Source organism: Eublepharis macularius, chromosome 12 (genome assembly GCF_028583425.1).
Source record: "Eublepharis macularius isolate TG4126 chromosome 12, MPM_Emac_v1.0, whole genome shotgun sequence".
NCBI classification, from domain to species: Eukaryota; Metazoa; Chordata; class Lepidosauria; order Squamata; family Eublepharidae; genus Eublepharis; species Eublepharis macularius.
Genome location: NC_072801.1, coordinates 28992948 through 29014798, shown reverse-complemented (window position 1 = coordinate 29014798; position 21851 = coordinate 28992948). Strand labels below are relative to the sequence as shown.

Below are 21851 nucleotides of genomic sequence, written 5' to 3'. Positions count from 1 at the left end.
TTCACTAGATCAAGTGCCTTCTTTAGCCACTTTATTTTTTTTGGAGGGGGGGGGGGAAAGGAAAAATACAAGTCAACTTTCTGAATTTTGAATGTGCTTAAAAACACACTAATAAAAGGTTTTTAAAATCACAGAAGTTTGCTTAGGAATCTGTAGGGAAACCATGGTGGTACGTCTGGCGTTTTTTAGTTTTCAGAATCTTTCTTTTTCCAGCCAGAGGACTAGAATCTTGGTTCAAAATAGAACACGTCAATGGTTGTTCTTGACTTCCCTGATTTCGCATCCTATCCCGACATACTCTGACCGGATTAGCTACTCCTGCTGTTTTGGCACTTAAGTATAGTTCTGATGGGGCGATTGACGACATGAGAGGGAGAATATCTTAAATAAAATGCTAAAAGTGCAGTTTGGAATGATCTTGGGTCAACATAGCTTAGGACCTCTCTTCATATACTCAGCAATTGAGTGCTGAATGCTTCGCCTATACTGGAACACACTTAAGGGAACCAAAGAAAATGTTTAAAAAAGAGACACCTTGAAGACAGAGATCAGGGCAGCCCACGTATATACACCGAGAGCCAAGCTACAAGTGACGCCTTACACAGGTTGGACACTTGTCAGCTTCCCTCAAGTTTTGATGGGAAATGTAGGCGTCCTGGTTTTACAGCTTGGCTCTCCATTACAGCTGCAAGACCAGGATGCCTACATTTCCCATCAAAACTTGAGGGAAGCTGACAAGTGTCCGACCTGTGTCAGGCATCACTTGTAGCTTGACTCTGAGGCAAGTGCCTCTGCTGTCACGCTGTCGGCTGGTGGCTTAAACTGTTAGCCCTCCTTCCAACAAGGTGAGGCTGAAAAATCCTGAAATAAAGCAAATGTTTCCCTCCCCTCTGCCGCATTTACAGCATTTCCCAGCCCCTTTCTGATAGGTGGGAGAAAAAAAAGAGCACAAGCAGGAACTCCAGGGCACAGGCCAGCAAGGGACGGGGGATGGGAAACAAAATGGGGTCATTGCTAGAGCTGGGCTTTCCTTCTGCTGGCTAGGGAAGACTTCTGGCTATGGCCTTGCGGCAGAGGCAGACGGCATACCATACCACTAAGGTAGACCCCTCTGGCCTACTTCAAACCTCCCCTTATCCCAGAACACTTCCTTGTCCCCTTCCAAAGAAAAGGCTCTTCCGGTAAAAGTTTAAAGTCTGCACCATAGTACAGAAGATGGGCTCCCCTGCCCACCCCCAACGTTACCAGCTCTTCTCCTTCCCACCTCCAAGAAGCTCAACATTCCAGTGAGAACCAAGAAACTTTATTTTCTTTCTGTTTCTTCCATTTGCTGTATCCACACCGGCTATTTTAGGCCTTTCCAAACGGACTTGGAAGAGGCTGCAGTTGCTGCTCAGACCATGAGAGAGTAGAGTAAGCTCTTGTCACACACAGACTCCATTGAAAACATGAGCCATTACACAAAACGTACAGCCCTCTCTGTTGCCCTGAGGCTCACATGGGACTCTTCCCCCCACAATGCCTAGAAAAGTTTAGAAACAGATGCCACCCTTTCGGCCTTGGTCTGCTAACACAACGCAAGCTTCTATGCAAAACCAGGCCTGGTCACGCATTATTAAGCTTTGGTGTCAAATCCTGAAACCTTCTAAACACCGCACTTGGACGAAAAAAAATGGCTGTGTGTGCAGAGAAATACACTCCCCCTTTTTAAAAAACGAACTGTCAGCTTCTCTGTTCCTTAGCAACCCCAGAAGAGTAAAAGGAATTCAAAAGGCACTTGTGTGTGTGAGAGAGAAGGCCGAGCTGGCTCTGCCCTCAGATATTAAAAAGGAAAAACCTGGTTCAGTGGATATACACAAGCTGTCGTGCTCACAGAAGATGCGCTGCCTTCCTTCAGCAATTGCCAACAGTGGCTTTGGCCAGTAACTGGATTCTGCAGCCAGAGTCACAGGCCAGCAGCACAACAGCATCCTGGACCCCGAGGGAAGCAGCAAGAAGTCTGCAGGTAGGTATATGCAGCAGTATAGATTCTGTGAGGCTCAACTAGGCAGGCAAGTATCTGGAAGGGGAGGCCCAAATTGCAGGGCGGGGGGGGGGGAACATCCATTGCCCCCTGGAGAACATCAAAGCAAGGCCTGGCTTCCTTGCAGGAAGGCCGCTCCTCACGCTGCAGCAGTGCCCTCTTCTGGCACTGCACGACAATCCAGTTCATTCTCTCCCTTACGAGTCTCACCCTACCTCTTCCCCTTTGCCACAGACGAGTTATTGCCTGTTAGTATCCTATTACGATTTTTTTCTAAAAGGCCCAAGTCTCTGTACATAGAACACTTTGTCTCCTCCCCGCTGTGGTCTCTCAAAGAAGCATCTGGACTACTCCTTGGGGCGGGAGAACAACTGATGCAGGGACGTTCAGGGGTTGAGTTCCCAGCTCAAGCCGCTTAACCAACCTGTTTAAAAAGAAAGAAAGAAAGAAACAGAAGAGGTTTGATTAAGCAGTTGCAGTGAGGACCAGGGAAAGCAGTAAAAAGTTTCAAGAATGGCTGAAATTGCAGGAAGATGCATTAAGGCTCAGCAAGCATGCTTCTAACCTTCCCTGTTTTGACAAAATCAATGCGGGGACAAAAAGGGGGGAGTAATGCATGTTTCAACTGAAATGTGCTCAAAGAGGGATGGATCTGAGCCGTATTTCAGTAGTTGAGGTTAAGAGGCCAATCTTCCAGCAGCTTATTTGAATACTGAACTATGCTGGTGAGAGTTCAGACTTTGAATGAGCTGCCCCAGAAAGCCAATAGCTGGCTTTTGGCTTCAACACTGAGCAACCTTCAGGGAAGGCCTTGGTCTTTTTGCCCTGCTGCACAACTGGTAGGCCATTCTGTGAAACAGAATACTGGACTAGATGGGCCCTTTGTGGGCCTGATCCCGCAGGGCTGTTCTTAGATTCTTACACCTCTGCAAATGCCCCTGCTAGGTACCCAAGGTATCCATTTCAAACCCTGCCTTTGGACAGAACAGCAGCATATGAAGATCTCAACCTTCTCTCCATGCTATCCCATTTCGTCCCACCATTCCTTCAGTTCTTTCTACAGGTGCCTGACAGGCCCATTCAGTGGTTCTGCCCATTCTCCACCACTGCCCCTTCTGCCTGAACTCCCTCCCAGAGCAACATGGAACCACTTCTCCCCGCTTTAATTCCTTCATCCATAGTTTGGCTTCACTCCTGCAGTGCTGAGCATAGAGACCCCAAAGTGGGGTGTAGCCCAGGCTGCTTACCATCACTCCCCGCCCCCCTCCGGTATTCTTCCTCCAACACCCCACAGCAAAACTGAGACTGCAAAGTTCCTCTTTTGCTTTTGTTTCTCTGCCACATCATCATGTGCTTTCCGATCCCTCAAAAAAAAATATGAATTCAACCCCCTCGCACTTCCGCCAGCGGTCGCATGTTTTCCCTGCATTTTTCACCGCCGTTGCAAAGTCCCACATTTCCAGGTCCTCCAAGTCAGAATCTGAAGGAGGGATCTACTCACCCATGCGGCCTGCTCATCCGCCGGTCAAAGGCATCTCTGCTCAAACAGACTGACGAGGGATAGGCACTTTGGTAGGGAGACTGGTCATACACAAAGTTGCGACACGAAGCCAGTTTTGATTCCAGAGCCTAGAGCAAATTCAGTTTTGTCCTGATTCTGAATGAAGCAGCTCTAAATTGTTGCTCTATCACCATAAATAGGAGCCAGTCCTGAGAAGGATATGGGGTTTTGCATGCACTGAAAGCTGCCTCAAGCAGACACCAACTGGAGAGGTGGTATAGAAATGCACTAAAGAAATCATATCATATCTACGCAAGTGCAAAAAGTGACTTTTGCAAAATTATTCTGCTAGCCATGGAAACAGGCTCACCCAGCACAGCGCCTGAAGCCTCCAAGGAACGAACGGACTATGCAGAAAAACTTGCTACACAAACTATGGGGAAATCCTCTTGTGCAAATCCCACTGAAATGAACACCAAAGCTCATTTGAATGGGTCCTGTAGGAGTGAATTTCCTTGTTTCCCTAAGTAAATTGTTCTACGCTTTTGGAAACTTTGGGAGGCACCAGAGCTTAAATTTTAACTTTGGGATTGTCGGACAACAGAAAAGAGCTCAGCATGGAGCAGATCGAGGCCACTGGAGAATGAAGGTGTTTGTTTTGCAGATTGTTAGCAGTTCAGGGAACAACGCTTCACCTGGCCCTTGACAAGGAGGTCTGTGCTGCTGGCAGGCCCAGGGCCAAATCTGAGCTCCCCAGAGCAGGCTGCTCACCCAGAGCACTCGCTAGCACATCTGGCTGCTCGGTGGCTGAGGGGGAAGGAGTTCCTGCCCTCCTCCAGTTGCACACGTTTCAGAAGACGGCAGCGCATCCCTGGATCCCCACCACCTCATCCCACCGTGCAAAGCCACAGAAGCCCCTTGGTTCTCACCCCCACTTTCCGGAGCAGGTCTCCCACAATGTTGAGTGCCGATATCCGGGCTGCTGGCGTGAGGGGGGTGGTGCTGTAGCTGTCTGCCAAACCTGGAGAGGGGTGGGGTGGGGGGGTTACTTGAAGGAAAAGGCTACTGCAGTTCACCCAGCACACCACATGGGGCCCAACCACAAAGTGCTAGCACAGCAACTGACACCCCAAAGGAGAATTAAGTGCTTGGTAATATTCCCTTTCCATTTTGTGGTATTAGAGCAGCAAGTGGTTAGTCCCTGAGGACGCACGGCAAGCCATTCCTGCTCAGCAAGCAGGCCACGGCTCCTTACATCTGAAACTCCCGGAATGAAGGTTAGTAAAAGTGCAAACAGTCAAGTTTGCGGCTTATTAACCCAACGCCCAGCAGCACTCCTAGTCCGTTAGATGTACTTAAGTGGCAGTAAAAGACACTGGTGCTCAGCGGACCAAGGAGGAGTCATTGCATTGCCCGGTTCCTCCATCAGGCACGCCATGTTTTAAAAGGCAGTGTATCTGTGCACAACTGAAATGTTATCCTACCTCTCCTGAATGTCCCAGGGGTACTTATTCCCACACTAGGCCCTCTGTGGGCCCCAGGCGTCAAAGGTGGTGGCTTGGCTATCTGGGGAGTCGTCTCCATCCTCTCTGCTTCCGGCGGCCCTTGCCCTGAGGTCTTCGGCTTCTCTTGTTTCTGCTGCACGGCCAGCTCTTGGCGTAAATCTGGAGGAGAAAAGGCTCTGTTCCCGCTGCAAAGGCTGTCCCCACTCACTTCCCCCCTCTGTGCAAGGAAAGGACTCAGCTGAGCCTGGGCAGAAGATGGACATCCAGAGGTGTCCGTCAAGGTAGGGAGGAGATGCTTCTCCACGCAATGGTGACAAAAGCAATGCTCCAGGGAAAAGGAAGAGTCCTTCTGCCAATCCCCCAAAGATCATCATCGTTACGAATGAAATAACGGAGGCAGCTTGCCCCAAAGCATTCCCCCCGTCACCTTCCTTAGGAACCAGACATTCAAAATGTTCCTTCCCAGGTGAAAGCTGCATCGCAAGAGATTTCTGGATCATGGAAAGCACAAAACTGAACAAGCCTCCTTGAGAAAAGAGCTCTTTGGAAAAGAGTAAAAAGTCCAGTAGCACCTTTAAGACTAACCAACTTTATTGAGGCATAAGCTTTCGAGAAACACAGCTCTCTTCATGCATCTGACGAAGAGAGCTGTGATTCTCGAAAGCTTACGCCTCAATAAAGTTGGTTAGTCTTAAGGTCCTACTGGACTTTTTACTATTTTGCAACTACAGACCAACACGGCTAACTCCCCTGGAACTTTTGGAAAGAGCCCAGCTTGATTCAGACAGCGCATCTCCTGCATGATCATTTAGCCGTGGGAAACAGACTCACAAAACATTACGCCTGTGGCAAAAAAGCAACATTTTGCTTGCTTAGCAATCCATTACAAGCAAGGACTCCTCCAGAAAAAAAATGAATCCTCCAGGAGTCAAAGGAAGCAAGTGAAAGATCCACCCATCACCAACCTCGCGCTTCGTCTTTCAGGCGCTGCACTGATTCCAAAAGGTTCTCTTTCTCATCGAGTTCGCTCTCCAGGAAGGCGTTTCGCTCAATGGCTTGGTTCAGACGCTGCTCAAAGTCTTCCAAAGACATAATTGTGGCCCTGAGAAGAGCAGAAGGGGCAAGGGTATTACCTTAACACAAAGCCAGTGGGGCATCACAGAGGAGCCTGGGGGATCCGAGTTCAAGTGTCCGTTCAGCAATGAAGCTCACAGATTAATCACTGCCTCTCACAGGGCTGTGGTGAGGGATGAAATGGGATGTTTACTTCTTTTATTTAAATACTTATATTCCATTTTACTTCCCAGTGGGAACTCAGAGCAGCTTCCAACATTGTTCTCCTGTCCTCCATTTCATCCTCACAACAGCCCTGTGAGGTAGGCTAAGGTGAATGTCTGTCACTGGTCACTCAGCAAACTTCCATGGCAGAGTGGAGATTCAAACCTGATCCTAGACCGACAATCTCACCCTGAGCCTTGGGGAATGGTGGAGAAAGGAGTGTGCATAATCAAACTGAGATGGGGACACTGCTGCTGGGGTTCTCATAAGCTCCTGAAAAGACAATATACTCCAGCCAGGCTGCTACCTCTTGGCTCTTTCCAAGTCATCGTTCGCTTGCTCAAGCTCCCGGATGTACTTCTGCAGCTGATCCTTGATGGCTTTGGTCTGGGCCAGCTCCTCCTCCAGGGCAGAGATCTGCTGGTAGCCTTCAGAATGCTGTGCCGCGAGCTTTTCCTAGCCCAAGAAAGCAAAGCCCACCATCAGTGTTGAACCGACCGCTGGTCAGCAATCTTGACTTACAAACACACATGTAGGAAGCTGCCTTCAAACTTAGGTGGAGAACGGGGCCACTGGCTCCCACATGGTCCACAAGGGCTTGATTTCCCCTTCCCAAGCTCCCACGTACACACCACCAAAGGGAAGTGGGAATATACTGCCTGGCAGAGATGTGTGCCCCACTCACAGCAGGCAGGGAATCACAGTATCTGTAACTCGGTGGTAGAATGTAGCCAAGTGAAAGGCAAGTCAAAGGGTGGGAATCCCAATTCTTGGCCCGGAACCTTCAGAGTTGTCTATTGCATGTACACAGACAGAGAGACAGACCCACACAGGCTCTCAGGCAGCCTTGAATCATCTTAGCCACCAAAGAGCAACCTCCCATGCCTTTTCAGCTATAATTTAACTTTCCAGACTGCCTTCTTTCAGTGCTTTTTCCTAGAGTCACGCGGATCATTCAGGACACCAGTATCAAGGAGCGTTCAAATGCAGCTGGCTAGAGCTAGTAAGCCGCAGTACTACAGCCCAAGCTCTGCTCATGACTTGAGTTCGATCCTGGCAGAAGCCGGGTTCAAGTAGCCGGCTCAAGGTTGACTCAGCCTTCCATCCTTCCGAGGTTGATAAAATGAGTACCCAGTTTCCTGGGGGTAAAGTATAGGTGGACTGGGGAAGGCAATGGCAAGCCACCCCGTAAAAAGTCTGCCAAGAAAACATTGTGGCGCGATGTCCCCCCATGGGTCAGTAATGACTCAGTGCTTGCACACTTTACCTTTAGCTCCAAGGGAAAAATAGAGAGAACCTCTGAAAAAGCAAAACAGGGGAATGTCTGCAGGGGAAAAAACCCCTATTGCCACCCCCACCCCCCATCCAGGTTCCTCTGAGTTTCTGTAGCTGGAAAGTGGCGAAACGTGGCAGGTGGGCCTTGTGGATTCCTTGGCTCAGATTCTGGCTCCTCTCATGGAGCCCTTGGAAGGACCAACCTCTAAACTCAGACCCCTGCCAGGAGGCTGAGTAGAGTGGGCCTGACTTAAGCCTCCAGAACAGACTTGTGCATCCTCCTTCCCACATCAGCCAGCTGATTGGCGTATCAATAGGCCCTCTGTTCTCCCCTCTGCCGGCTGCTGCTTGCATGAACAAGCCCATTGTCTGCCAAGGCAGCCAGCGCTTGCCTCAAGTTCTTGACAACAGGGCACCAACAATCCCCCTCTTTCCTGGAGTCTGATGTTAAGAGCTTGCTTCTGCCCCACCAGACTGCACAGGTGTTTCCTCCTCCTCTTCGCACCCTGTCACTAATTCAGCCACATATCCACCCCTTCACCTTTCAAAACAGAAGCTCCTCAATCATTTGTTTGGGGAATCTCTCACCAGCTTGAATAAACTCAAGGCAGATCAGTGAGATGTGTCTGGCCAGCATCCCAAAGCCAACGTCATCCTATGATGACTGGAAGGACATTCCAAGTGGAATGAGCACAGGCTGGCAAAACCCAGCCCGCATTTTGGACTATGCAACCACACCCAAGCCCTGCCCCACAGGGAAGTGCCAACGGCCTGCCCGCCATAGCTCTCCCGCAAGGAATAGCACATCTCCCTCACCTTGGCTGCCTCCATTTCCATCTGAAGCCGGCTGTTCTCCGACCGGAGGTCCTTATTCCGGGATTCCGTCTGCTGCAACTGCGTCTCCAGCTCTGCTTCATATTCCCGGCTCCCCTCCTGAAACTCACACAGCTCCTCCTGGGCGTTCTCAGCACTGCAAGAAAGGAAGTCCAGAGGCAGAACTGAAGACGCACCCCTGGATGGGCTCTGGGCTGCCTCCCCATATCAACAAATTTAGAACTCCACACAATAGGGAACTGTGCATTGAAGAAAGTGGGTTTCTGCAACCTGTAGAAAACACTAGGCATGCATAATTTAATTGAGCCTACAATATCTACTGTGATGTTCCATTTCTTCTGGTGTTACTAGTTTGGGATAGGGCAGGGAAGGCCATCCTTCTAATCTCACTCAGATTTCAGCAAGCAACACCCATAGGCTCTCAGGTGTTATCTTTGCAACCAGAAGGGCTAGAAACTTGCTTTAAAAATGAACGAGTGGGAATTCAGAAGCTTGATTCTGTGACGGCTGCCCTCTACAGTCTCTCTGTGTTCCTGGTGCAGAGATAGTCCTAAATAGAACCACATTCTTTAGCAACAGTTTTAAAGGTTAAAAAAAATGTATTTCCTTAAATATGAAGCTGAAACAACATTTCACACGATGGATCTCTTAATACACACAGACCACCTTCATTCCAAAAGCAGCACCCCCAGCTCTCAAAAATCGATGCCTGTGGCAACCTGTTTCAAGATTGTTCCCAGGCACTGGTGGCACATGGGGAGCCAAGGATGAACAAAAGATTCCAGGGCTCTCCCACCCTGGCAACTGCCAAGTGCCCAACAGTTGGGCGATACTCCTGCGCTTCCACTCTAAAGGGGTTCAACAAAAGGAAGGATTCGCCCAACCAAGGAACAACCAAGCTCCCTCCAGCTGAAATGCTTGTGACTCACCAAGCCGGCCCAGAATAGTGGCTTGTTGGGTACATGCAGGTTTCCCACCCTCTGGCAGAAGCCAAAAACTGGAGGATCTCCAGTCATCACAGGTACCATCTCATGGAACTGGGAACCACTATTTCAGAAAAATGCTACACAAGCCCACCTATTCATGGTGGGACGTATTCTTTGGGGCTTCTCCCCACCATCCTATGCTCAGAGTTCTCTGCCTGGGATGTGGTTGTGCATTTGCAGCTCAGCCTCACAGGGAACCATGTGGGGCCTGCAGTGACAGATCTGACCCACCTACCTACTTTCCATACCAAATGAATGAATGAAGAAACCCTCAAACTTTACCACTGTTTGTATTTCATAGCCTGCTCCTTCCAGTAATCTCTTTCCTCTTCCACCGAACGGAACTGCTTTATTTCAGGGTTGTTCATGGCTGAAGCCCTCCAGCATAGTTTTCTATAAGCAGGAAAGGAAAAAAAACTTGATTCTCTCTCTAAATGATTTTTCTTCTTCATGCTGATGAGATGTCCAATTTCAGATGTTGATCAAGACGCAGACTGACAAGACCTGCGAGGGTGGGGCTGAAGAAACACAGCACATGGGTCACCAATCTGCCAGGGACACAGAGGAGGTGAGCCCAATGCAGGATTCTGCACATGTTCAGAGGCCATCTGTGGAAGCACCAGTCCAGAGACCGTGGCCTCGGTGGGGAACAGCCCTCACTTTTGGAATAAGGGAATGCAACATAGCAACATCGTTGAGGTCTAAAAGCACAAAGGCAACTTGAAATTCTCACAATAAGCCTGTGAGGTAGTGTAGGCTGAGGCAGTGGCTGATCCATTAAGCTTCACGTCTCAACCAACTCAAGCGCAGCACCACCAATGCAGGTAGTCACATCACAGCACTGGGGCCTGAGCATCCCTTTGGACTCTGGAGTCTGGGCCTTGCAAAGCTGGGCCCTTTGGGCAGGGGGCATGCAAGAGATCACGGTTAAGGGGGATTTTTATGGCCCTGCATTGCAAAAAAAACCCACTTGTAAAATAAATTGTCTCCAAAGCATGCCCCCAAACCACAGGACATTCCTAAATAAAACCCAGGGGCTTCAGAACATCATTTCTCCTCAAACGGACCCAACTGAATTGTGGCACTGGCCAAGGCTTCCTCGTGAGTGCACTCCCTGCAACTTCGCAAACACATGGTCTCAGTGAATCTGGGTTGCTACTTTCACAAAGCACCTAGCGTTAGGCACGCCCAGGTAGCAGTCCAGTTTAAATAAGGCACCGGCTGCATGCAAAGTGTCACCAGAAAAAGAGCAAAATAAGCTTGTGGCCTCATCCAGTATCCCATTTAAATCAGGCCTTAACATCACAAATTAAGACTTTATTTTTTATTTTTACACACACGTGTGCACGTGCCTGCCTTTCTTCTGAGAATCTCAGAAACACTTGGCTGCCCTGCCTTGACCCCAGAGCGGTCTTTCTTTTTATTTCAGCACTTTCTCAGAGAGAACCGTACCAGAACATACAAGCTTTACCAGACAAAACTCATTTTCCCCCAGGTCTTCCCATCCTGAATTTGCAGATAGCAGCTCTTAGCTAACTCAGCTGCCTTTAAAAAGCAAACAACTTTGCAGTTTTTTTTGGTGAATTTAGCATAACCACAAGGGGCTTGTGCTATTGAGTTTTAATCACAAGAGAAGTCTATCAGCGGCTACTAGCCATGGTGATTAAAGAGAACCTCCACATCCAGAGGCAGTCAAGCAGTGCCAGGAAGCAACATCAGGGGAAGGCCTGCGTGCCCTGTTGCTGGGGCTCTGGGACAACTGGCTTGGCCGTTGTGAGAAATAGGATACTGGACTAGCTGTGACCACTGGTGTGACCCAGCAGGTGTCTTCTGATATTCTTTAAAAAAAAATGATTGCAAAATAAATAAATAAATAAAGACTGGAAGTTGTTTAGGCAGCAAAAGATGCCAGACAGTGAGGAGATGGTCATGTGCTCTGGAAACTGTGATCTCAGTCCTGGGGAATGCAGGTGAAGTCAAGTCAGCAGCAGAATGGGAATCTCCCACAACATGGCTAAGGTGCTCTCTCACGCCTTGTAAAGAGCTGCTTGGAGGCAGGTAAGCGGCTTCATCATTAGCCATCAAAGGAGATCCTCCAAAAAGCCCACCTCTCTTTAGAGTTTGTGTCTTGATTTACAGTCCAGGTGGATAACAACATTTAGCAATGCAATAGGAAAAGTACGAGATATACCATAGTCACTGAAATATAAAAATTGAAAATCATGCAATAAAACCAACCCCAGGAAACCAGGTCCCCGTCTCTAGGGGCTGTTGTCATTTTTGGTCCCCCAACATCCTATGACAACCAGTGTGTTGTAGGGGTTACAGTGCCGGACTAGCATCTGGGAAATCCAGGTCTGAATCTCTGCTCTGCCATGGAAACTTGCTGGGTGGCCTTGGGCCAGTCATAATAAATGCATAAACACACAGAGCCAAATACATACATAAATACATAGAGCCAAGTAAATAATTCAAATGCTCCAGTTGTGGCATCTCATTTAGCAATTTTTTTCATAAGACTTCCATCATAAATTTTCTCAGCAATGCTTACCAACAGCCCTATAAAGTAGGCCACTGATATTGTCCCCATTTTATTACAGAGCGGCTCGTGTGGGAATCTCGAGAGCTTTTCCTCCCAGCCAGGTAAACAGGTCAGGAATTTGTGATTCTCCCACCCAGCAACAAAAACAATCAGCTCAGGCAAGAGGCAGCAAGCTGTTTGATGGCAGAAACGGAGGTCTGTTTTGTTTATTTTTAAAAAATGATATCTTGCTTTCCCAGCCAAATGCTTTCAAGGTAGCTAACCGAACATAATTGTTTATTTACTTCCTTTATTGATACCACAGCTTTCTCCCCATGGGAGATTTGGCTCAGAGAGTATGACTGGCCCAGATCACCCAACAAAGAATAGGAATTCCAACCTGGCTCTCCTAGATCCTAGTCCAGCAATCTAACCACTATACCACGCACAGGTCTCACTCACAACAGCCCAATTTTCCTTGCCTCCTTCCCCAGCCCCAATCATTTCCCCCTGCCAATTGGTTTTTCATGCTTTAAAAAAAAATCAGCAATTGACATATAAAGTGTTATAATGTCATAATGATCTATCTCCTAGTGACTCAGAATTCCCAGCTTTCATTTTCTTACAGTCTTAGCCCTTTTCACTGCAGAGATGTGTCTTTCCCCTTATATCTCTGCAATGAAAAGAGCTAGAGAATGGCTTCTTTTTAAATGAAACCTGGGGATTCTGAGGAATTAGCTGATCGATTACAAAATGATAATGCTACAGCAATGTGCAAATATGAGGTTTTTAAAAACAAGAACTGCAAAAAAGCCCTATTTTGTATTGACAGCTGCAGAGAGGGCCAAGGCCAGGGAAGAATGGGGGAAACTGCCATGTGGATTCTGCAGTGCCCCTGTACATAGGCATTTGGAGTGGTAATGAACAGTACAAGAGAATTCCTAGCTGTTTGGAAACAGTCAAGGATACCTTAAAGTTAAGGCCTGTAATGAGAGGAATCCACAATCACAACTGATCCATAACGAGAAACCGAGATTGTATTACTCCCTCCAATCAAAATGTCCACATAAATGTAGCCTTGCACAGAATTTTCAACCAGCCCTTCTGCATTTCATGCCCTTCTGACCCCACAGGTCACTGCGATCTTTGCTCTGTGCTGGCGCGTCTGTCTGTCTGCCAACTGAGCGCACTCTTCACGCATCTGATAAAAAGTGTGAGAGTTCAAACCATTCTTCCCCCATAACTGTCTGCTGCTGTTCAGGTGCCACAATGACGACGCTATTTGCTTTTTTGCTTGACAGGACTAATGCAGCCATCTCTCTGTAATGGAGATAAAAGCTGGACTGCCGTTTTATGCTTTAGCAGATGAGTAATCAAGTGGCATAGAGTGCTTGTTTGTGAACAGGCAAGCAGAGCTGTTGCCTGTTGTAACTAAGCCAGACCCACTTCTGTGCAGGAGACGTTTCGAGCCATCTTTTCTATAGGAAAGTCGCTGCTTCCCCCCCCCCCTGGAAATCCAGCTCAGTCTAGCCCAGCGTTGGAATCCCAGTTCTCATTAGGCACTGCCGGATACTTTCCAAACTGCTTCCCTGCAGGTCTTGAAATCAGATTTTTAAAAATGAAAGCAGAGGATCTGGGGCTGCTCGCGTTTAGTTACTTGCCTCGGCAAAGGCGAACAACCCCAACCCTGTACCGGCCAGAGGCAGCATGGGCGGGGGTCTCAAGAAACTACTGGACCGTTCAGGCTGTTCCGCCCGACCCCCAGGGCGTCTAAGGATCTCGGGCTGGACTTTGCCCCGGCCCAATGTACATTTCGAGGTCCGGCGGAGGTCAGGTCAGAGGTAGCCAGGGATGGGCGACGGTTTGGGCTCCGGGCGACTTTCCAGCTGGGAGAGCCACGCTGCTCCACCCCCACCACCCCCGGAAGTCCAGGGCTCAGAACTCCCAAGGAACCCACGCGGGGTGGGGTGGAGGGAGAAGAGGGAGGGTCGCCACCCCCCTCCACTGGGCGGGCACACTTTCCTTCCAGCCAGGCGGGAGTGCCTCCGCAGGGGAAGCTGCGTCCAACCCGCACAGGGGAGCGGGGGGCTGTTTACTCTCGAGAAAGAGGCTTCCTCCTCCCGTTAGAGGACGCATTCAGCTGCCCTCCCCCGTAAGGAGATGGGGAGCTCGAGAGGTGGGGAGGGATCAGCCCCTTGCCCCGATCCGGCCCCTGCCGCTCACCTCCAACGCCTCACCCGAGTGCCTTCCAGCCGCCGCCCGGATCAAGAGGGCTGCGAACGGCCGGTGCTTCCCACTCCCATCCGAAACAGCCTAGCCCGGCCCCGCGGGGCGTCTCATTGGCTGCCGCCTCCGCGGCTCCTCCAATCAACGCCGACGGAACGCTGAAACTCCGAACGTTGAAACTTTGTTTTCTTCAAGTGGGGGGGGGGGGGAGCGCGAAGCGAGCGGCGCCCCCCCCCCCCGCACACGTGGGGAAACGATTCGCCTCCCCCCAATCTACAGCAAAAGCGGTTTGGGAGGAACGATCAGGATCGCTTTCCCAGAAGAAGCGATGCCCTGTCCCGAGAACCGTCCCAGATTTGCCCGGGAAGAGACGGTGTCTGGAAGAAGGGGGCGCATTTACAGGGCGGGGGCGGGGGGGGGGAGGAGATGTGGGACAAATGAGAGGAAAAGCCCGTCTAAGTTGCCTCCTTCCCCTGGGAAGACAACAAGAAAGGCTATCAATCGCCACCCTCCCTGTTCTTGTTCTCCCAACATTTCACATCACAGTTAGGCTGCTTCTGGACATGGAGGTGCTATTTAGCTACTTAGATCCTATTCTCCACGACTAAACTCTTGCGGGAGTCAGTTACATCCACAGTTTAGGAGGGTAGCCATGTTGGTCTGCAGTAGAACAAGATTTGAGTCCAGTGGCACCTTAGAGACCAATAAGATTTTCAGTGTGTCGGCTTTCGCGAGTCAGAGCTCCCTTCTTCAGATGTCTGAAATCTTGTTGGTCTCTAAGGTGCCATTGGACTCAAATCCTGCAGTTTCATCCATGGCATCTTTGCTTATTTTTCACATTTTCAGTCCCCCCTTAATTTGGGGACAAATATGTGGTTCTCATCTCCATTTTTTCTTGACAACAGCCCTGTGAGGTAGATACACAGAGAAACTGACTGGCCATTGACGTATAAGTGGTTGGAGCAGTTCCCCCCCCCCAACGTGGAGCATGAGGGGGCCATGGTGCCTCCTAATACATTTTCTGATGCCCGCTTCTTTCCAAAAACATATTTCCCCCAAAGCCAAGACCTAACCTTGCCTTTTCCTTCATGTCTTTGAAGAGTAGCTGTTTCAGCAAATTGCCTGGGGCGTCTTATTTCTGCCTGCAGGGAGCACCCATATAAGGACAGCTATTTTTGTCACAAGAGGTTGCTGGCTTAGAACTTCCCAATAATTTAGTTTACAGAGCCAGTGTGGCATAGTGATTAAAGTGTCAGACTATGATCTGCGACACCCAGGTTCAAATCTCTACTCTGCCATGGAAGCTCACTGGGTGACTTTGGGCCAGTCACACCCTCTCAGCCTAACCTGCCTTGCAGGGTTGTTGTGAGGGTAAAAAGAAGACTACAAAGAAGAAAAAACACCTCCTCTGTTCCATTCATTCGTTTCAGTTTTGTAACTGAAGAGGGCAAGTGTGCAAATAACTACCTGATCCTAGGTGTGGCTAGGCTGCTCCTTCCTGACGGAGGCACAGCCACATCTCTGATTGCTACTTTGAAGCATGAGCCATCAAGGCCTAATTAGCCAGAGTTGGCTTGCCCTGGTCTCTGCTGCCTTATTACCTGTTCCGCCTGGCTTGCCCGTCATGCTGGGCAGCTGGTTTTGCCAGATGCCAGGCGACGGGAACTTGCCACATGCCTCTGGCTAGCTGACATCCCTTTGAAATTGCCAGCAGGATACTCTTGCCTCACATTCTTTGGGCACCGCAATCAGCTGTCAGCCAATTAAAGGGTTTTGAGTTGATTAATCAGCTGCAATTTACCCAATTAAATTTAAAGAAATGGGCATATTTTTCAGTAATGTAGTATAAGAAGGCTAGGCTGGATTGGGCCAAAGGGTACCTTGCTAATGCAGTATCCTGTTTTCAACAGTGGCCAGCCCCTGGGCAGCCCACAGGCAAACAGGGCAGGAACGCAAACGCCAAATGCTTCCCCTGCATCTAGTCCTCTGAGACCATCTAAATGGGGGTTTCGTTTAGCAATCTTGGCTTATTTAATTTAATATTATATTTATGTACTTGGTTTATACTCTGCCTTTCTCCTCAATGGGGACCCAAAGCAGCTTACATAATTCTTCTCTGTTTTATGTTTACAATAACCCTGCGAGGCTGAGTGTGTGTGACTGGCCCAAAGTCATGCAGCGAGCTTCCATCGCCAAGCCGGGATTCGAACCTGGGTCTCTCAGATCCTAGAGTGACACTCTAACCATTGGCATTTAAAACATTTAAAGCGTGCTTCTTCAAGACACAGAGCGGCTCACAGACAATACAAACCCAGACATATTACACAAAGATTAAACCCTCTCTCCTGAAAAATTCCCAGTCACAGTATAAAAATCCCAAGTTCAGATCACAATGAAATAAAGCACCTGTCCAGTGGCACCTTAAAGACTAACAAAATGTATTCCAGCACGTGCTTTTGTTAAGTCAGACTTCAGTTCTTCAGATGCATCTGAGGCTGTGACCTCTGATGAATGAAAACTTAATGCTGGGATAAACACTGTTTGACTTTAAGGTGTCCCTGAACTTTTGGGGTTTTTTTGCTGCCACAGACTAATGCAGCTGCTCCTCTGGAATGATTGTCCAACAATTAATGCAATCCTAAGGAGACTTACTCCAGTCTAAGCCCATTGAAAGCAATGGACAGACTGGAGTAACTCTTTAAGATTGCACTGTAAATCCTTAACCCTGTGCCAAAAGTTAAGCCTCTTTTGCTTCATAGGGCCAAGCTACAAGTGACGAATTACACTTGAATGGCAAGTGAACAGACTCGCGTGTATTCCTCCCTGTTCACTTGCACTCCACTTGCACTCCACTTGATGATCCCTGTTCACTTGCGCTCCACTTGATGATCGAGTGGAGTGCAAGCGGAGCACAAGTGAACAGGGAGGAATACACGCGAGTCTGTTCATTTTCCATTCAAGTGTAATTCGTCACTTGTAGCTTGGCCCATAGTCAAACACAGGCCTTTCCCAACATTTGTCAGAAATCAGATTCCATTTACATTTCCAAAGGCACGCAGCCATCCAGTTGCCTTACACAACACAAGAACATCCTTAGGTGCTAACCTCAGCTGAGGCATGGACACATATTGGGAGAGGCAGACCCTTGAATAGGTTGGTTCCTGGTCAAAGCCAGCTAGTAAGCAAGCAGCTGAATTTCGAACCCGGGGAAGTTTCCGAGTCACCACCAGGGGCTGCTCCATATACAGTGCATTACAGTAGTCTGGCTTATGGAGGCAAGGTGACTGTGCCCAGGAGAGTCAAGAGCTTTTAAATCCGATCACTCCTGGTCATAACACTTACTTGTTTTCCCAGAAGGCAGGGGTGGGCCTGGAGCAGGTGGGGACCCCCAGGCTTCTCACATGCTCACACAAGACCAAAATAATATTGTGCAGTCTTGGCAGATCGTCGTCCTCCGTGACCTCAGCCTCCCCTACTGGCAGCACCTCTGTGTTCTCAGGATTTAATTTCAGCCTTTTAAAGCTTGTCCACCTGACCACAGTCCCTGGGCCCTGGTTCCAGACAGAGAATGCTACATTTGCGTTTACAAAGAAATGCACAGCAAGGTCTCTCAGCTTCCATATTCAGAAGCAGTAAACCTCTGAATCCCAGAGCTAGGAGGTATCCTCGGGGTGGAGGGGGGGGGATCCTCACCGGTCTGACCCAGCAGGGCTCTTCTGATGCTCTCTTGTTCTTATCACCATATTGATGACAAGGAACCATTTCTCTTGTCCATCTGCAGCCCGCGTTAAAGCCGTCTCTGTACCATAGCCAAGTCCCACTGGAAAGGGTCAAAGGAAGAAGAGTCATTTCAGTCAATCTGGACCTATTTTGTCCATGAAAAACAGAAGACTTGATACTAGTCTAAAGTTTGCTAGATTTACCCCACTTGAGGGCTGGCTGCTTCACCACCCATCTTGCAATTGGCTCCTTTAGAGCCCCGGGAAACTGACCATGAGCCACGGATGAGTTTATCGTTTCCCACAACAGGGCTGAATCTGTCCCTCTGCAGATGTAGACCAATCAAGAGGGACATGGCTCAAGATTACAGGTAGGGACCATCAGGCAGAATCCTATCAACTTTAGCCAGGGAAACAGGACCAGTGTGGGAAAACGTCCTCTACCCAAGCATTCACCCCAATATTCCAATCACTGCAAACCCATACCCAATTGCAAATTCATTGCTGGCAAAGGGGGGTGGGTGGGTTGGGAGGAGGAGCTGCCAGCGCCAACTGCAATTGCAGAGCTCTTGGCTATGCTAATACCTCTGGCTGAAGCAGGAGAATGGATCCCCCCCCATCCCACCCCACCTGGACAGATACTGCTAAGAGCCACATGGCTAGAATGTAAACTTTTTCTTTTGTAGCAGGAAGTGACACGCAGGTGGGACAGAGTAGCCCAGAATACAGTATAAATTCTCTGGATGTAGAGAAGAAACTATCTTACTCTCTTCTATGGCTTCTGACCAGGGAGCCACATGCCATGCAGGACTCAGCTTTGACCTGAGGACTCCATCTTGTCCACTGAGCAAAGGACAATGGGGAGAAGTCCCAACCCTGAGAATTAAGGTAATGGTGGACTTCAAACTACTGCTACATAAAGTAAAGCTAGCCTGTCTTCAATTAAAACATCAGGGTATGAGCTTTCATGAGTCTCAGCTCACTTCTTCAGCTACCAGTGAGCTGTGGCTCACAAAAGCTCATAACCTACCACAAATTTTGTTAAGTCTTATAGGTGCTACTGGACTCTTGCTGCAGACGGACTAACAAGGCTACCCATCTTGATCATTTAGGATAAGTTACTGGGAGGGGAGGGGCAGATGTTCTGCAATGCGAGGGGAAGGGACACCAGGAACAATTGTCTATGTGCCCCTGAAATTCCAGGTCACACCTAGAAAACCTACAGAGTCTCCATTGAGATGGTTGTGCTACCTCCTCTACCGTGCCTGTGTCTAATTCTGCTTTCAAGTGTCCTCTGTGTCAGTGGGCATCCTAACATCTTGTGGCTGATAGGGGGGTTTTTTTGGAGAGAGAGAGAGCAATATGTTGCAGTTTAATGCTCCAAAAGGCCAGGTTGCTGGCTGAAGGGAAAAGACAGCTGTAATATTTTCTGTTTTGTTCCCTTCAACAGGGGCACACCAGAATCAAATAGTCTCCTGTTGGAAGCAAGCATGCCTTTCATTCGCCCGTTCAATGTGGCCCTCTCTAATGAGGACCTGTGACTCTAGCAGGAGGTGTTGGGTTCTGATCAACGAGGTAGCAAGGAGGACTTAGACAAGCCAACCTTTCCTAGACTCACACCCCTTCCTGCAGTATGGGGATACTCACCCTGGCCTCCTGCTTTACAAGGCTGTAAAAATGTGTGTGTTGTCAATATTTGATCCATGGGATAAGTCCACTTGGCAAAGAAGCGGTGGCACCGTTGTCCTGTCCCTACCTACTTCTTTGCCCTTTTTGGCTCACAATGTTGCCCTAGCTCTTCATCCATCCACACTGGTTTTCTTCTGCCATCTTATTTTAAATCACTCGATTTCTGCACTCAAGAACTCATTCCAAAAACGTGTTTATTGCCCAGGAAGGAGATCTCAGGCCCTTTGATTTAGAATGTCTCTCTTGGGCGTTTTTGCTACGGCTCCCTTCCTTTTCCCCATGCAATTCTTGGCCTTGCAGAGAGGTGGCGCCAGAGCCCAGCTCTTGCTTTCGACCTCTGTATTTAATTTCATTCCTATGTTAAGTTGGAAGGCATGACTTGAAGCTCTATGCTCTCCTGGGGCATTGGGTCAAATTCAGATTGGGACCATGGTGCATGGAAACAGGAATTTAGACCCCTCCCACCATACCAGTCTCTCAAAGTGGCTATTGCCCTGGTATGTGGCAGTGAGTTCTGTTGGACCCAACAGCAGGTATGCAAGCTGGCCTCTTGAAAGAGCAGTTGGGGGGCAAGGAAGAGAAAGAGTGCGCAGCCATTTATGTCCCTGTGTAATGCACAAACTTACATGCATGGGAACAAAAGAGTGAAGATCCAGGTCTCAACTTACTTGGAACAGCCCTCCGGCTTCCTTTCTTAAAATCCGTCCCTGGTTTTCTGAGCCATTCAGAGCCCCTTTGGTTTTCAGGCCCCTTTCCAATTTTAGCCTTTATTGGATGTTGTAATTAAGATTAAATACTCATTTAACCTCTGGAGGATACATGCTGTACTTACAGTATATTACAGACAATTTTAATGAGTTCACATTTCTGCCTGAAATATAATTACGCTAAAACACTTAAAAATGGATTTATTAGCATGAAACCCTCATTCCCTCCACATCTTCCTTTTTCTTTGCACTTCATTTTATGGGGCACTTGGAGCCATTTGTCATACAGAATTTAGCAAAAAAAACCTCTCCACAAAGTCACCCTACTTCCAAGTTTCCAGAGTCCAGGTTGTTTGTTTCCTGCAAAGTTACGCGCAAAACATACCCTGGCTGTGGCAGGAGTGATTGGGCAGTGACTTTGCAAGCACTGACTGAACCTGGAGATCCCTGTATGGTTGGCCCTGGCTTCACCCAGCAACCAAAGGAACAGCATAATTCAGTGTTCACCTTTGCTGTTTATCCTCAGCACTGCCAGCACTTTCCGACCATTCTCTCCATTTTAAGGTCACAACTCTGCAGGAAGACTGAAAGAGCATCATATGCAAATATGGAGAGGGAGCTCAGTCCTTAACTCTCCCCCAGAGAGCTTTTCCCTAGTTAGGTCCTGGAGCCTCACTAGGTTAATAACAGCAGAAGAGATGTAGCTTTTTGTGGGGGGGGGTTCCAGTGGAAGGGCTCAACTTCCCTCCTGTAAGCACCCACCCTGCACTCCCCTCCCCCCTTCCCCTGATTCTGTGGCTGTCACATGCGGTTTGGGCCCAAGGGATCCCGCAAGGACACTGCCAGTTAGGTGAACAAGAAGGTTTCCACAAAACACAACAATCTGCAACAACAGTCCACACAGGAGACCAGAGAAGTCCATGGGACAGGAATCAAGGTCTGCAGTTTGGAGGTAAGAAGCTAATGACCAGACATGTAGTCAAGCATTCTGGGGGAGGCGGAGATGGAATGTCTGTGCCCACATGACTGGTTGCCCCAACAGCGGCAACCAAAATAATAAAGGGCCAAAGCCCAGGGAGGTACAGAAAAGGGTGGAACGGCCCCACTTCTAATGACAAATAATTCACCATTTAATATCAATTTTCAAAACAACTGAATCACATATGTAAAGGTCACAACACTGAATCAATAACCGTTGTGTATCAAAGTCCCGTTCATAAAGTTCAAACCCCGTTCAGGTAAATTTAGAACGTTGTCGTATATGACCAGGTTAATTTAGAACGTTGTCGTATATGACCAGTGTCCTTATCTTATATTCCAGGCGGCCCTCATCAGCACACCCAAAGCACAAGCGCCCAGGTCAGCGCAATCATGGGCAGGCGCACAGGCAGGCTACGAGCTTCGCCGGCCTCTTCTTTTTCGCTCGTTTCGAGGATAAATCTTCTTCCGGCCAATTAGTAATTTTCTCCAATAAAGTGATCTCCGAACTTCTGTCTCTCCCGTATTTTGTCAATATCAGTGGGGTCAACAGAGGACCAAGCCAGACGCCCCAGTGCCCCAACAGAGGACCAAGCCAGACGCAGCGGT

General features: G+C 48.7%; 1 protein-coding gene across 1 annotated transcript; it reads right to left on the bottom strand.

The window, feature by feature from the left end:
* Positions 1-1287: 1287 nt before the first annotated feature.
* NDE1 (nudE neurodevelopment protein 1) lies at positions 1288-14184 on the bottom strand. Its single transcript, XM_054995611.1, has 9 exons — positions 14147-14184; positions 9685-9795; positions 8399-8552; positions 6615-6763; positions 5995-6131; positions 5009-5188; positions 4454-4545; positions 3525-3652; positions 1288-2447 (listed from the first exon to the last, which is right to left on the bottom strand). The coding sequence occupies exons 2-9, from the start codon at positions 9768-9770 to the stop codon at positions 2354-2356; spliced, it is 1020 nt and encodes a 339-aa protein (XP_054851586.1). The 5' UTR covers positions 9771-9795; positions 14147-14184; the 3' UTR covers positions 1288-2353.
* Positions 14185-21851: the final 7667 nt, after the last annotated feature.

What these genes read in the sequence shown, in the direction of transcription:
- NDE1 (XM_054995611.1), bottom strand. Translation starts at nt 9,770, where the DNA reads ATGAACAACCCTGAAATAAAGCAGTTCCGTTCGGTGGAAGAGGAAAGA. An exon ending in ACCTGCTCCGGAAAGTGGGG is followed by an intron (nt 3,653 to 4,453) that starts GTGAGAACCAAG and finishes AATTTGCTCTAG; the next exon opens with GCTCTGGAATCAAAACTGGC. An exon ending in CGGATGAGCAGGCCGCATGG is followed by an intron (nt 2,448 to 3,524) that starts GTGAGTAGATCC and finishes CTTTTTAAACAG; the next exon opens with GTTGGTTAAGCGGCTTGAGC.